Source organism: Filicampus tigris, chromosome 2 (genome assembly GCF_054856515.1).
Source record: "Filicampus tigris isolate MCC_2025a chromosome 2, RoL_Ftig_1.0, whole genome shotgun sequence".
Taxonomy (NCBI): domain Eukaryota; kingdom Metazoa; phylum Chordata; class Actinopteri; order Syngnathiformes; family Syngnathidae; genus Filicampus; species Filicampus tigris.
Window position 1 is genome coordinate 26402413 of NC_141218.1, and position 15795 is coordinate 26418207.

A 15795-nucleotide genomic window follows, 5' to 3' on the forward strand; every position below is an offset into this window, starting at 1 on the left:
CACTGGATCCAGCAAATTGAGCTGTGATGAAACTTGCAGCTTGCTTGTGCTTGTGTGCTTGCTGGAGCTTGCTGTGCGGCAAATGACCTGCGACCGAATCGGTCCAGGGTGTATCCCAACTGTCGCCCAAAGTCATCTGAGAGTGGCTCCAGTTACCTGTGATCTTAATGTGGACAATAAATACTTTTTTTTTTTTTTAAATGATGCAGGGATGTAGTAGGTTTTTTTTCCGATCTATTCGGGATTGTTTGGCCTTTGCAGGCCTACAAGTGCATTGGAGTTTGTAATGGTGGTTTTCAAAGTCAGCTCTCTGAAGTTTGGATTTGTAGGGTAGGACAACAACAAAAAACAACTGGTGAGAACGTCTAGCACCTTAGAAGCAACCAGATGACTTAACTTTCCAGGAATCTAAGGCATACTGAAATGTTCACCGGAATCAGAGGGAACAGCCCAGCCAGAGGAAAGAGATGAAATACCAGGTACTTGTTCATATACACTTTCCTCGCTATGCTAATGAGCTGAGTGCAAACAAAAGTGTGATCCTGGCTACCAGTCATTTGCATTGCCAACATGTCTTTCCCATCCACATTTTCACCGGCTTTATCTTCTCCCACTCTCCCATTTTCCTTACTGTTGTCTTTTGCACTGTGGCTGCGTTACATGACCTCTCCTGAGCTCATGAGGGCCTCCCTCCACTTGGATTACAGGCCTGAAGTGTTCAAGTCGGAAGGGTGTCAGATGTAAACGGTGCTGGAGGTGGATGCAAGGTAAGTAAGTCATCCCAGGGGAACTGATTCCCGCGCTGATAGAGAGCCAGAAATAATGAATTCAGTTTTATGCTGTCAATCAGACTCAGAGCAACGTCATCCTTATCTGATTTGATGACTGAACTCAATGTGCAGGTGTCACCTTAAGTACAAGGCTACACGTTTTACCCTCCTCCCTCCGAGAGTTCTATTGCTTTTGGCATTAGAATGTGCTGTAGCTACGCACATTTCTGTATTCTCTGCGCTGACGTCTACTATTCTACTGCCACAGACTTGACATGGGCACGAAAAAACAGTTACGGTCTAAAAGACAGCTTTTCGTTTTAATATTAACCGCATTTTCCACACCATGACATCAGCAACTGAGCAGACACACTCATGCACTGAACTTGTATGCGCATACTGTATCAAAGTCCATTTATTAAGATCTCAAATAGTGGGCGCTAAACTCGTTTTCTATTTAAATGATTATTTTCCTCACCATTTTCAAGTGCCAACAGTGTGGCAGGGTGTAATACCACCGTTAGAAGCAGTGGTGATAACAATATGGGCAAGTAAGATAAATGTCTGGCAGGCAACTGCTCTTAAACGACGAGGAAGTGCACGGAGGTGCACCAACCACACTGTCTATTTTTTATGAATATATGTCGGTGCCACATTTCGATTCCTAATTTTCTTGAGGTTCTCCAAAATAAATCTCACTTGTGGATAATTCGAGGTCATAGGTTTGATATGAATATATTTGTTGAAAATATCCATTGAGAAAATCAAAGGGAAATTCATATACAGTAAGTTCATGAAACAAATATGTGGACTCCCCCCCTGCAAAAAAAAAAAAAAGAATAGGAATCAAGAATTGTTAGAAATCGAATCGAGGAACCGGAATCGCCCAAATTCAAACGATGCCCAACCCGAATCGTTACAGGAGTGAGCAACTTTCATGTTGCCAACTATTGTACAAGACGTGTAAACATAAGCAGTTTGTTTGGTCGACATTCTAAAATGTATTACTGTATGAAGTTAATATGTAATTTGATCAATATCACAACTATCTGTTCTCATAGCTGTGACTTTGCACATGGATTAAATGCTAACCTAGCGTCCCCTTCCACATAAATTGCCATCATGTGTGTGAGTGTCTGTTGTACTGTGGTGTCGTCTACTAAAATTGCTTCCCAATTTGCTCCTGCTTATGAGCTGTCCCAAAATAAATAAAAAAAAAATTCAAATAAATCTAATTCTTTTTAATTCACCATGAATGCGTCATCAACTCCCTGCAGGAAAATAACATCTTAAACATGTGGAGTGCAAGTCTGGGTTACTGTGACTCACTGCGCTGAGTGCAGCAGAATGTCTCCTATATGAGAGTAGTTGATGTCAATGCAGAATCTAAGAATGCTCTCTGTTGTAGACAGAATACGGGTGGCTGCATGGAGGAATGAAGGAGAAAGCAGGAAAAGTACACATGATGTTTGTCAAAATATATTTTTAAGAGCAGTGTTGTGCCTGCACTGTTCTATAATTTAAAGATGCACCCTCAAAGGAGATCAATAAATAAGTGCATTTACTCACTGCTAATATTTCATTCCACCTTTCCATCTCATGGGAGAAAAAACCTGAAAGAACTTGAAGATGTGGTTCGCCAGGATATCCAATAAATCTTTTATGTGAAGATACATTTAAAATATATATTTATAAAATTTATATTTTTTTTACCTCCAGTCAAGTTCACGTGGGAAAAGCTTCATTTAGCAACTTATGATTTCCCTTATACTCAAACAAATGAATGTCACAAGGATTGCGGGAGGATATATCATATAATCAAATTCATCAACATTTTTTTAATAATTATTTTGATAACCCAACAACATTTTTCCACTCATTTGTTAACTACATATTAGTATTATGACCTATTTTTTCCAGTCTATTTAATCATTTGAACTCACTCTGCTGCCTTATTAATTCATTAGATTTTCTACATTAATTTTATTCATCAAAATAATAATAAAAGTGTGTCCATTATCAATATTATATACGTACTGATATGAATAAATGATCTTTCCACAAGCTCTAAGCAGCTCACCAACTTCACTTACAGTATGTTCTGACTGCCTTTATGAACCATTACTGCCACCTAGTGAAAATAATATCCACATGGCCATTGTCAGTATGTCCTTGGTCTCAAGTGCACTAAATAAAAGGATCAAAGTGTAATGAATGCAAAAGGTTGCTTCTGCTGATAAAGTCCTAAAAGTACTTTTTGTCACTAATAATGTATTCATATCGGTGTTGCTGTGAGAGGAAGTTTATGAAGGCCTGAGCATGTAACAATTTGAGGTCAAGGTGACTTGAAAGGTTAAAATTCATCCATTATCCAAACGGCTTATCCTCACAAGGGTCGTGGGTGTGCTGGAGCCCATAGAATAAAAATGTCATATTTAAGACAAAGTAAACAACAGCGGTGTAAATGTTATCTCTGAATAATAATTTACAGCCTCGTACTAACTCCTACTCTCATTTTCAACATCTGAACACCTGCAGTCACCCGTTATTCACTCGGGCAGTCTTTTTGTCATCTTGCCCTGCGATTGGCTGTTGAGCAGTCTAGGGTGTATCCCGCCTCTCGCCCAAAGTCAGTTGGGATAGGCTCCAGCTCACCCGTGACCCTAATGAGGACAAGAGTTGTAGAAAATGTATGGTTGCGTAATACAGTACATCATACATACGTGTCTCAAGGTAACCTTGTTTTCCCCTTTAGTGCACTTTGGACCAAATACTAGAAATGACAGTAATTTATAATTGTAATTGAATGCAGTTGCAAATATCTATAGGCTACATGTTTCCATGTAAACCTGTAAAAGGGACTTTTCCCTAAAGGGATTTCATGAGCCTCACTGAAGAAGTTAACATGTACTGACACTCTCTATATTGTTGTGCTATTAACGTGTACCTGACCATGACACCTTGTCACTGACAACATTATACACAACCAAACATTGTGATTCTCTGTGTTTTTACTACCGTACTTCAAATGTTCACATTGCTATCTCAATGACCTGCTCCATCCAGATCTGTGTGTCATGAACTTTGACTGTGCATTGGAACTGTGTAAAAAGTCACAAATGGTGCACACAAACATGTACAGACTTGTACAGAGACTACTTAATTTTTTTAATGTGTTTTATAGTACATACTGTATGTGTGTATAAACGTTTCGGTATGGCAAATTCGGTTCGGTCCACTTGCGTTCAGTTCATTATCGTTCATGTATTTTTTATTCTGGTGTAATTTCTTAGAATATCACCCGAATGGTTCGCTTTTATTTATTTTTTCTAAATTCGGTATAAATTCTAAAACCGAAATATACCGAACCGAAGTTTCCAAAAAACCCAACCGAAATGTGATTTAGCGTACCGTTATATATATATATATATATATATATATATATATATATATTTGAGAGAAAAAGCATGTTATTTTGCCTCATTCAAATCTTAATATCTGAACATTTAAATATGTAAACTAAAGTGCAATCTGATTCGTAAATGAATGGCTAGTGGTTTTTGAAATGTAAATAAACCAATCTATTGTGATCAAACAACAAAATTGCAATAACTGCATTAACCGTCAAAGTGGAGTCTAACTGTAACTGTAGTCTTGAAACAAATCTGAATAAGGAAAAACATTGCAATAAAATAATGCAAACTGGTTTAACTTGAGAGTAGCTGAGATCTGTCATGACAGAACATTATCTGTATCTCACGGCAATTATCTGCGTCGCTGTGCGCACGTCATCCTCACGTGACAGGAGCTTTGGCCTGGGGAGTCAAGTTCAGCATTCGCGTCAATGATATCTGGCCCCATCAAGCGTCGTGAATGGGTATAACGTCTAGACCTCGAAAATAAGACGAGCCCCACTTTTCCAGTCTTATTTCAATGCAAAAAAACACCATCTTATATTCGGGTCAATACGGTATATATTGAGAAGTTTTTTTTTAAAAAAGGACGGGCTAAGCACGGATGGAAGTTGGTTTTCGTCCGTCCCTCTATTCGTCCCTAACCGGGTCAAGTACCGACTGAGCGTGTTGTGTTGGGTTCTTTTACAAAGCAAGACCACTGCATGTTCTCTTCTACGCAGCCGCCTTCATTCATTGCCTGCACAACACTATTCATATGCTTCCTAGTAGTCACATTGCACATCCACTTTCTGCTCTCTAGTGGTTCAACATGTAATACCATGGATAATGCCACAGGAGTCAGGATTCCATTTAGAAACATGCCCGGCCTGTAATCCGGGATAGCAATTTTGTTTTGTTAACTAACTGTTAACATTTAGTACCTTATCCCTTTGCATCCCCGAATTGGTCGCCAACCAATTGCAGGACACACAGAGACAAACAATCACACCTAGGGGCAATTTAGAGTGTCCGATCAATCTACCATGCATATTTTTGGAATGTGGGAGGAAACGTGGGAGTATGACCGTGACCCTTGTGAGGATAAACGGATTGGATAACTGATGGCTAGACCTACGATTATATATTTTTAAGAATGTACGTTGATGTGATAGAACATTTTTTTTTGCACATTATTCAAAGTAATAGTGTTTTTTTTTTCAAATGAATGAACATTGAAAAATGTAAACATTCTACATCTGTCTCTTTAATATTGTTATTGTTATATTGTTATAGTATTATATTATTATATATATATATATATATATATATATATATATATATATATATATATATATATATATATATATATATATATATACATATATATATGTTTGTGTGTGAGAGCTGTAATAACTTTATAACTTTCACAACAAGAAAGAGATTCACCACCACACCCCTTCACCATGATGCAATGTTGCGCAATGGCCGCATGCCACAGCGCACAGTTCCTACGTGTCAAAACAAAACAAATGAGAGAGAGAGAGAGAGAAAGAGGAGAGGAGAGAGAGAGAGAGAGAGAGAGAGAGAGAGAGAGAGAGAGAGAGAGAGAGAGAGAGAGAGAGAGAGAGAGAGAGAGAGAGAGAGAGAGAGAGAGAGAGAGAGAGAGAGAGGTCGTGGTCCTGTTCCGGGTGACGTGAAAGACTGACGGTCGCGGGATTTCTTCTTCATCGTGAGTCTTACTACTTTAACTCATTCCGGCTTTGTGTACTTTCCTGCGCTGAAAAAAATGTATTTTTTATTTTTTAATTGTGCCACTGCCCACTACTTATCTCCCTACCCCAGCCCACGCCCTCTTCACTCAGATTGGACACTTGCTCATGGTCTGGTTCTTACACCTCATGGCCTCATCTGATATAAATTGCAACAGGGGGGGGGGGGGGGGGAGAGGTCTCCAATTGTGCTTGACTGGAGGGCTGGAAGTAAACTTTCAAAGAGCACTATGGAGCACGGTATGTGGAAGTGGGATGGTTTAAACATGTTTGATGTTGCTGAGGTTGTAATTGGGACTGGTGGCACCTGACTTGCTTGGAAAAGCATGTCCGCTCTTATCGAGTGTCATGGATATATCTGTCTTCAGGCTTGGAAATCATTTTGGTGGTGACTTACAAGGTCAATACACCTGAAGAAAACTCTCCTATAACGACCATGCTTTCAATTTTCATTTTTATCATTTTATCTGGAGTGCGGCATGGTAATCAAGTGGTTAGCACCGAGAATGTCTGATAGTTCTGACGTGTCAGACATTTGTTCTCAGAGTTAGGAGAGGACAACTCATGCTCCTCCACGGCTCTCGTATAATGCAGACGGCTCCTCTAATGTCTGCCCCGGCCTTCTTCTGTGTAGTTTGTTTGTTCGTTGTAGTTTGTTCTCCCCGTGGATTTATGCGAGTACTCCAGCATTCTCCTACATTCCAAAAGCATGCATGTTAGAATCATTAATGACTTGAAATTGTCCAAGGCTATGAAGCTGAGTGTGGATGGTTGTTTGTCAATATGTGCTCTGCGTTTGGTCCAGGGTGTACCCGGTCTCTGGTCCAAAGTCACCTGGGATTGATTCCAGCTCACACTAACGAGGACAAGATCAATAGAAAATGGATAGGTGGATTTGTCCCTATCCCAGCTAAAGTAGCAGCGTACACCATGGAGTTATTACAAGTCAAACACTATTTTATTTTGTTTTGTTTTTCATACCCTGATAGTGACCATCCTTCAGGTGATATTATGTATATTAAGAATGTTTTGGAGCATTTGTGTGGTTGGTTACTTACCGGTAGTTAAAACCATTCTGATGCAATGACAGCGTAAACAGGACATCTGCCAGCAGAGCTTGTTTGGCTTGAAATTTTGATCATGCTGTTGGTGCATTTATTAAGAAAAAAAAAAAAAATTAAAATGTAAGTTTGAAATTAAAACATAAAATATTGCAGCCCATGGCATGGAAGATTTTAAAAAAGTTATTAAATTATTATTATTATTATTTTTTTAATTTCAACCTTTTTTCCCTCTTCCATTTCACCTCAGTGGCTCCTTAAAATATATCTGCTTTTCTTATGTTTCATTTTCAATCATCCTACACACCCTGAATATTTTTGGATATGTCTGTTTGGAAAGCAGCGAGGGCATGAAGAAGGGAGAGGTCATTATGGTTTGGTGCCGATCCAGATAAAGTGGCTCCAAGCTTTTACTATTTGAGATTTTTAGGGATAACGGGCCACTACTGATACCAGGTATCAGTATACCTGATCTGATACCAGCCTTATTTGAAGGTACGGAGCTTTCAAGAAGGTCACCGATACCCGTCAGTCACTGGCCCCCCTCTTGTGACCATTCTAATATCGGGAAGTGAATGGAATGCATGGCTGACAAAAAAATTTTTTTAAGTGAACTGCATCAATGCCAATCCTCTCAAATGTCCATTAAGATTTCTGTCTGTAAGTACCGGTGTCTGTATGTTTATAAGGTGTATATTAATGCTTAGAATGCATTATTAGTGTGTTGCTACTAAAATGGATATATTTATTTGCTAACTCAATTTCTGCATTGCTGACAGGGAGTTTTTCTCTTTTAAATTCCATCCACGTCCTCGCTCCAATATGTCCAATAAGATGCATTTTCTGTAACTATATGAATGTTTGTAATGTTTATATTAATGCTTAGAGTGCATTATTAGTGTGTTGCTAACAACATGTAGCCTATATGTTTATTTGCTAACTCAATTTGGGTGGTAAGCTGACTTTCTCTGTTACGGTATTACATGAATACAGTCTACCAACTTTACACATTTACCAGTTTTCATCGACTGTTGTTATAGTGCATTAATAAGGTCTATTTAGTCCTTTTACTTACTGCTAGGATTATACAGAGTGTTATACTCAGCTGCTACCTACTTTTTTGACCTTGTATGTACCTATATTTTGCAATATAGCATTTTCCCTCTGAATGGTTGTGTTTGATTGTATTTCTTAAACCTTTTAAACTGAAAAGGTTTAAAAAAGAACAATCAATAGTTATCAATATCGGCTGATATGATACACGCACATTGAGATACACTGTTCAGCCCTATTATTCAGCTTCATAATGCCATGCTGAACAGTTAATAATTGAAGCAATATTGTTTTGCACTTCAAATTATTTTGAACAGACACTAAAACTCTGAGAGTTGCCAGTTTTATTTTGCACATTTGTTCATTTATTAAAAATGAATCCTAAATTACAGTGAGTTGTTTTTTTATCTTCAACTTAAATTCTCTGTGCAGAGTGACTGTTCTTTTGTCAGAATTAAATGAAAGGTCATCAAAACTATCTGACAGTGGTTAATAGAAATTTTATGTATGAAAAGTACTAGTGGTATCGGTTCAGAGTTGAGTACTCGTACTAGTATCGGTCTGAAAAAGTGATATTGAACATTGAACTTTTTTTTTTAATCTTTGCTAGAAAAATTGACTTTTGTTTTCATATTGACAATAAGCCACATTTGTATATCATCCATTGATCATGCGTCCTGTGCACAATGCAGTGCGTAGAACCATGATGGAGTTTTGGAAGGAGCACTCCAAGGAGGCCACTGTGGAGGAGATGATGCTGGATTCGCGCGCCATTGAGCTGACACAGCAGGAACTGCCCGAGATCTTGTCTATGCTGCCCAGTCTGGCTGGACATCGCGTGCTGGAACTGGGGGCCGGCATTGGGTGAGCATGCAGTCGTGGTCTAGGGTGTGCACCTTTCCTGAAGCATGCTTTCACTTTATAAGCAGGAGCACAAGATTAAACATGAGTAGGACTTCTGTATCACATTCACTGATATGATCAAATATGGGAGAAAGCTCCCTTTTGGGTATTTCTACATTTTCCCTAGTTTGGTCCTACTTGGATAGAATAGCGGTGACTGGCTAGGTAACGACCGATCACTGCTGAGCTGTTTTTCCTGAAGCTGACCCGTGATTGGTCGTTACCTGAGCCCTGAGCAGTTGTGATGTCATTTTCCGTCGACAGAAATGACAAAATGGCCGCCCCCTGAGATGGCTAAAAAGGGGTGGATTTTGCGGCTTAACTCACAGTCCACAAACGCAATATTAATCAGAATGCCGTGTTTCAACCGGTGAGCCTGCTGGAAACATATCCTTCCTCTTTAACTCATTCCACAAACACAATTATAATCAGAATGCTGTGTTTAGACTAGTGGGCGCGCATTCAACATATTATTGCAAAATTTTGGGGGGGTTGACTTCCACTTTAATCAAACAGTCGATACACCAGCCATCTGATGAAACAGGCGGACCACGTGACCGCCGTGGATTTCATGCAGAGCTTTGTGGAGAAGAACAGGCAGACCAACGGGCACCACAAAAACGTTACTTTCATCCAAGCTGATGTCACGAAGCTGGAATTACCCTCAAACAGGTGTGCATGGCGGACGTGCACCTGTAGCCATGGTACCGATGGAAACATGTTGTGTAATCGTATCGACCCCCCTCACTCCTCAGTGTTGACTTCGTTTTCTCCAACTGGCTGCTGATGTACCTCAGTGACGATGAGCTGCATTTGTTGCTAAAGAAAATGCTGATGTGGTTGCGACCCGGTGGTTCGCTCTTCTTCAGAGAATCATGTAACCACCGCTCAGGTAGAAAATTCATCCAGTTCAATATCCATTTCGATATTTGTGCCGCCCTACACAGGGCCCACCTTGTGCACACTTTACAGGTGACTGTAAAAGGGAGTTCAACCCGACATGTTACCGCACTGAGGCCCAGTACAACCACTTGGCCACATCAGTCCAAGTGGAGGATGAAGAAGCGCGTCAGAAGTTTGGTTTCGACATTATACTCAGGAAGAGGGTCAAAACCTACATTGAGGTACTCTAGTTTGGATCTTTCACGATATTGAATGAAACCTTAACAACGCCACTGATTGGACATTTGTTTCTGATATGCGCTCGTCCTTTCAACCTAAAGGTGAAGAACAACCCCAATCAGATCTGCTGGTTGTTGGAGAAGGTGGCACGTTCTTCGGACACCAAGGAGACATTCAGCAGCTTCCAGATGTTCCTTGACAACAAGCAGTACACTAGGAGGGGCATTCTGCGCTATGAGAAGATGTTCGGGTCGGGTTATGTCAGCACAGGCGGGCCCAGCACCACCAAGGTCAGAACAAAACGTTCACTTGTAATATACAGTACCGGTATATGGTGCCTTTGAAAGGCACAGGCTTTAACAAGTGATGTACTGGAAAGATGTAGGGACATCAAGTTTATTTTTTCAATTCAATCGAAAATTTCAGAAATTAATGGAATAGCTGTCCACTATTTGAACATGTTGTAGTTGAGTTCAGTCATTTTGGAATAGTTCAAAGTTCCCCTTATTCATTGTAACATTCCCTTCATGCTCATCCTCTTCCACTGACACTCAAAGCCATCAAGCAAAGATTCTGTCGGTAATTTTCCTTAAAAAAGGAGCACAATGGGGCATGTGGCTTTGCACGCCTGCCTCACTTTTGACAAGTTCACGTTTCAAATCTCAATTCAGGCCTACCTGTATGGAGTTTGGATAGGATAAGATGTATACAAAATGAATGTGGGGGCCACACATCTCCACAAATCTTCATAGGACTCATACTGTATAGTTGTTTTTGATTCATGCTGATATCAAACAACCAAATATGGGACATGATGGCAGAAAACAGAAAATGAACGTCGTGACCTTGTTACAACAGGAATTTGTAGATCTGCTCAACTTGCAGCCTGGCCAGAAAGTTCTGGATGTTGGCTGTGGTATCGGTGGAGGAGATTTCTACATGGCCAAGGTCAGAGCTAAGGCAACCGCCAAATAAAACCCGTAACGACAACATCTTGACTGTTGAATTGACATAGCAGAGTTGGTCATAATGTATTTCAGACATTCGGAGTGGAGGTGCTTGGCTTGGACCTCTCGGAGAACATGGTGGGTATCGCTATGGAGAGGGCGCTTGCTGAGAGGTTGCCATCGGTATGTTGAAAGGTTCACACACCAGATAGCCTTAACATTTATTGTCTATGGCTTCGGTCATGTTTAACGTGAATGGAAATCACAATCCATAGGTTAACTTTGAAGTTGCTGATGCCACTAAGAGGACGTTTCCAGAGGGTTCATTTGACGTCATCTACAGCAGAGACACAATCCTCCACATTACAGACAAGCTCGCTCTTTTCAAACGTTTCCATGTAAGTACAGTAGGTGTGCCCATAGCATCGACATTATACACCACTAGGCATGGGCCGATTACCAGTTTGGCGCTTAACCGTGGTTTTAAAAAGTCGGATCGACGGAATGTAAGGACGGAAGCGCTTCAAAAGGACAGGGTCACAGGACGATAATTTTTATGAATAAGGACGGAGGGACGAGAACAGAAGGATTCCCAGGTTGCGGACGGAGGACGCACCGGCAAAAAAGGGTCACGTGCACAGCTCTGGTGATACAATATTTTCGTTCAAAATAACGACCCATTCCTATACATTTCACTGAAAAATTCGGGCTATTTGGCTTGCGGGTGAAAGTTCAGGATGAAGCTAAGAAGCACTGTAAACTTTACAGGTGCACTCAGTTTGACTTATTATGAAACCAAGACAACACTTAAGATTTCATCAACAGAATCTCACCATTTTGAGGCTTCATACAAGGTGTTTTCAGAAAGGAATTGGTCACTGAGCTTAATGTCATCAGCAGGTGGCAACAGCGAAAGAGGCTGGAAGAGTCACAGAATAACACTGAAGTGGACGCCGTTGGAAATGTTTTGGTCGTTCCTTGTATCAAACGCATGTTGTGAAGTTTGACGTTCAGCTACTTATTAGAGAACAGCAAGTTATGCAAAAATACTGACATTAAACAGTTGTACATGCGCATTCAAAAGCTTAGAGTAGGTCAAATTAAGTTTACCTGTAAAAGTTCTAGTGCATTTGAGATTCATCCTGAAATTTAACCCAATGGTCAAATATCCCTATTTTTCGGTGAGTAGTGTATGTGTTCCACAAAATCTTCATGAGAACCACCAATTGAAAGCAACGTTGTTTATTACTCAAGTAACGTGTATGTGCTCTTCATGTCCAGTCATGGTTAAGGCCTGGGGGCCAGCTGCTTATCAGTGACTACTGTTGTGGGGAGAAGCCATGCACCCCCCAATTTGAAGCTTATGTCAAACAGCGAGGCTACATCCTCTACACGCCGTCACAGTATGGGAAGGTAAGCACAAAGTAAAGCTTCGTTATGCTAAAGTTTATGCCACAGCTGCACTAAATAACACAATTTTTCAATTCATGTTCCTGTAATTGTTAATCCCCTCCCTGAACTGTGACCTTATCATGGTCAAGGTGTTTGTGTGTCCCACTGATCCTAGAAAGTAAGTTGGCTGGGGCTTTATGCAACTTGCAGGACAGTTCAAAAGACCGCTAAGATGATAACAACTATTGGAAAATGCTTTCCCTTGTTTGGATGCGGGTTGCCGGGGCCCCACTCTGGAACCACACCTGCTTGTGCATGTGCGTACAAAGCACATCGAGTGACACGGATCAAAAAACAATGTCGCGAATCACAGTATTTACAGAAGTAGATATGATCCCGTGTGTAGGGGCTCATCTTATCTTATATCAACAGAGGAGCACGGTGGAAGGCTGTCCAAATATTTAGGGGATATGAGGCGACGCTCCTCCTCCTCGATCTCTTTATTTCATATAAAGATGATGATGAAGACATTGGATACATATCTGATTTATGTCCACAAGCCAATCATATCAGATAATGGATGGATGGATGAATTGTACTGTTCACACTACATGAAAAAAACATCGGAAACATGTCGCATAATAGCAAAAAAAAAAAATCGGAATTGAGCTGCAGTGAGCATAGCCATAGAGGAGGAAAAAGGCCAAACAAGAGTAAGCTCTTGCTTCACTTGAAGGTGGATGTTGTTGGAATAAAACTTTGTGACATAAACCAGCAACTCATTAGTCCCTAAACCCCCAGCAGCCCCGATCACCATTTATTGAATATTTTTAACACTCTATGCATTCAATGGCTGAAAAGGAATAGTAAAATGAGCAAAATAATGGTGGTTGTACACAAACTTGACCCAATATATTGGTTAAAGAATTATCAATCAGTTATCAATTTACGGTATTGCTGACGTTGTACTGATAGTAGTAGTAGGCTAGTACGTATTTGCATTGTCTATTATAACAGATGATCTAGTGCAATAGTAACAGTTGTAGTTTTCATATTACATTTATATATTATCCAAAGCTCTTCACATTGCAGTAACTGTCCCTGTTTCAGTCTTTTCTAAACTGATTTGGACAATGCAGAGCAGTTGTCATACAGTGACTTTATTGATGACTTTGCATCCAGAAAATATAGATGTGCGTCTCTGTAAAAGGCACTCGTGTTCACTTTAGATTTGTCTATTTCTTTCTTTCAGTTTGAAGTTATTTTTAATGAACCCTTTTATGCATAGTGGTCACTACAGTGGACAGCTATTTAAAAGTTGCTTTCGCCTACATTCATTCATCTAAAGTTTGAAAGATATTTTTAACCCTTTCATGCATTAATTATGATTTAATGTTATTATTTAAAATATAGATATATTTTTTAGATTAATTAATATAGCTTTTAAATAGCTGTCCACTGTAGTGACCGCTTTGCATGAAAGGGTTCATATTCATTTCATTCCGTATTTTTTTTTTGTTTACTATATACCTGTTAATCACAAGCAGAATAGCTTGATTGTCAATGTACCACAGGGTGCAACAAAATGGAACAGACACAACCTGTCCAAGAGACAGTAGAAACAATGACCAACGGGGGCCGTACGTAACAGGTGTCTGCCAGTTTGCCTTTTGCAGCACCCCGTGTTCGCAGATGAAAGAAAAATACATAAGGGAGGATGAGGGAAAAAATAACCCGAGACTAAGGGGAGCGCAGTACGGATTTGGGGGGAAAACCTTAGGCAACAGGCACACATTAATGCAGTACACCTCATTGCTTATGTTGTCTCCTTTTGTCCGCTGGCGTAGTTCATTCAGGACGCTGGCTTCTGTAACGTTCAGGCTAATGACCGGACAGCCCAGTTCATCCAGGTCATAAAGGAAGAGCTCCAGAGAGCAGAGGAAATCAAGAATGAATTCATTGAGGTTGCCACTTTAACCTTAATTCCAAATCTATGTGTAGTCCTCTCTCTGGTAGCCGCTCTCTAACCCGCAGGTGTCTCTGCAGGAATTCTCTGAGGAGGACTATAATGCCATTGTGAACGGCTGGAGGGAAAAATTGGAGCGCTCTAACAGCGGAGACCAGCGATGGGGCCTTTTTCATGCAAGAAGGAACTGAGTGATTACCTCTAATTGGATAATAACCAAATAAACAAGTGGGTGGGGCGGGTGGAAATTAGTCCTTATGACACATGATTAAATTTGTAGTTGGTTTGACACTAATGTGCTCAGTGTTGACATTTGGGGATTTCATTTATGTATTTGCTGATCTCAATTTTGAGAAAATTAATCATTATTATTAGCAGTTTTATCATTATTAATGTGGTTGTATACAGAGATGAGCAGTCCGTCCCAGTGACGGAACGGTCTGTCCATCCGTGGATGGATGCCCAGCCTGGGGACAGAGGGTGAGAAGTTTTTTAAAATGGACCGATTAAGCAAGGACGAAGGGGGTTTTCCTCCGTCCCTGTAATCGTCCTAACCGGGTCAAGTACCGACTGATGTGTTGTGTTGGGTTCTTTTAAAAAGAAAGACCACTGTTCTCTTCTGGGATATCATGGGAGCCGCCTTTATTAACTTCCTGCACAACACTGGAGAGTCCTTTGTTTTCTTTTTCATGTACATTCCCTGTGGTAACGTTGTACTCACTGGCATAGTCTGCCCTCTAGTGTTTCAATCCATGGTATTACGCCACAGGACGGCTATCTCACTAACGAGGGAAAAAGTGGATAGCAATTTTGTTTTGTTAACTAACTGTTAACATTTAGTACATACCGTATCCCTTTGCATGCAAAGTATATCTATATTATTCATGCCACCGCTGTACATTTAGAGCTACGGCCCGGAAGTGGAAGTCTTTTGTTCTCCTATTTTGCAATAATTACTTTATTGTGAAAAAAATAAATAAAAATAAAACTGAAAACTCACTGCGTTGTAACGCAAATGTTTTGCAATAAAACACATTAGGATTGTGTTATAACGCACACACTACAGCTGAAAAATAAACCGTACATTACCAAATAACATATGAAGTTGTTCCCGGCAGCGTGTCACAGCGTAATGGCTGAATTGACTCGACTTCCTGTGTGTAGTTTTGGCATTAGTATTCCCGTCACAAACTGTCGCCTCCGACATGAACAACACAACGTCGTGCTGAAATTAAGTTCAATCGCTAATAAGGGACACTAAAAAACAACTTAACTCATTCACTGCCAGACATTTTCAGACCCTCTTTTACCCTAACGTTTGAACAAATTTGAAAAAAAATATATGAATAACTTCCTTGGAGTGAATGGCTGGACTGTGAAAAGACAAGTTAATTCGTCAAGGGCAGTTAATGAGTTA

General features: G+C 40.2%; 1 protein-coding gene across 5 annotated transcripts; it reads left to right on the forward strand.

Moving 5' to 3' along the window:
* The first annotated feature begins 747 nt into the window (after positions 1-747).
* pmt (phosphoethanolamine methyltransferase) lies at positions 748-15377 on the forward strand. 5 transcript variants are annotated; one of them, XM_086023561.1, is made up of 12 exons: positions 748-767; positions 8741-8912; positions 9468-9623; positions 9707-9843; positions 9924-10075; positions 10175-10363; positions 10932-11021; positions 11114-11203; positions 11296-11418; positions 12302-12433; positions 14260-14376; positions 14459-15377. In XM_086023561.1, the coding sequence occupies exons 1-12, from the start codon at positions 761-763 to the stop codon at positions 14567-14569; spliced, it is 1476 nt and encodes a 491-aa protein (XP_085879687.1). In that variant the 5' UTR covers positions 748-760; the 3' UTR covers positions 14570-15377. The 5 variants fall into 5 exon arrangements, with proteins under 5 accessions (XP_085879687.1, XP_085879688.1, XP_085879686.1 ...); XM_086023562.1 differs by lacking the exon at positions 748-767 and adding an exon at positions 5751-5894; XM_086023560.1 differs by lacking the exon at positions 748-767 and adding an exon at positions 6031-6174.
* The last annotated feature ends 418 nt before the right edge of the window (positions 15378-15795 follow it).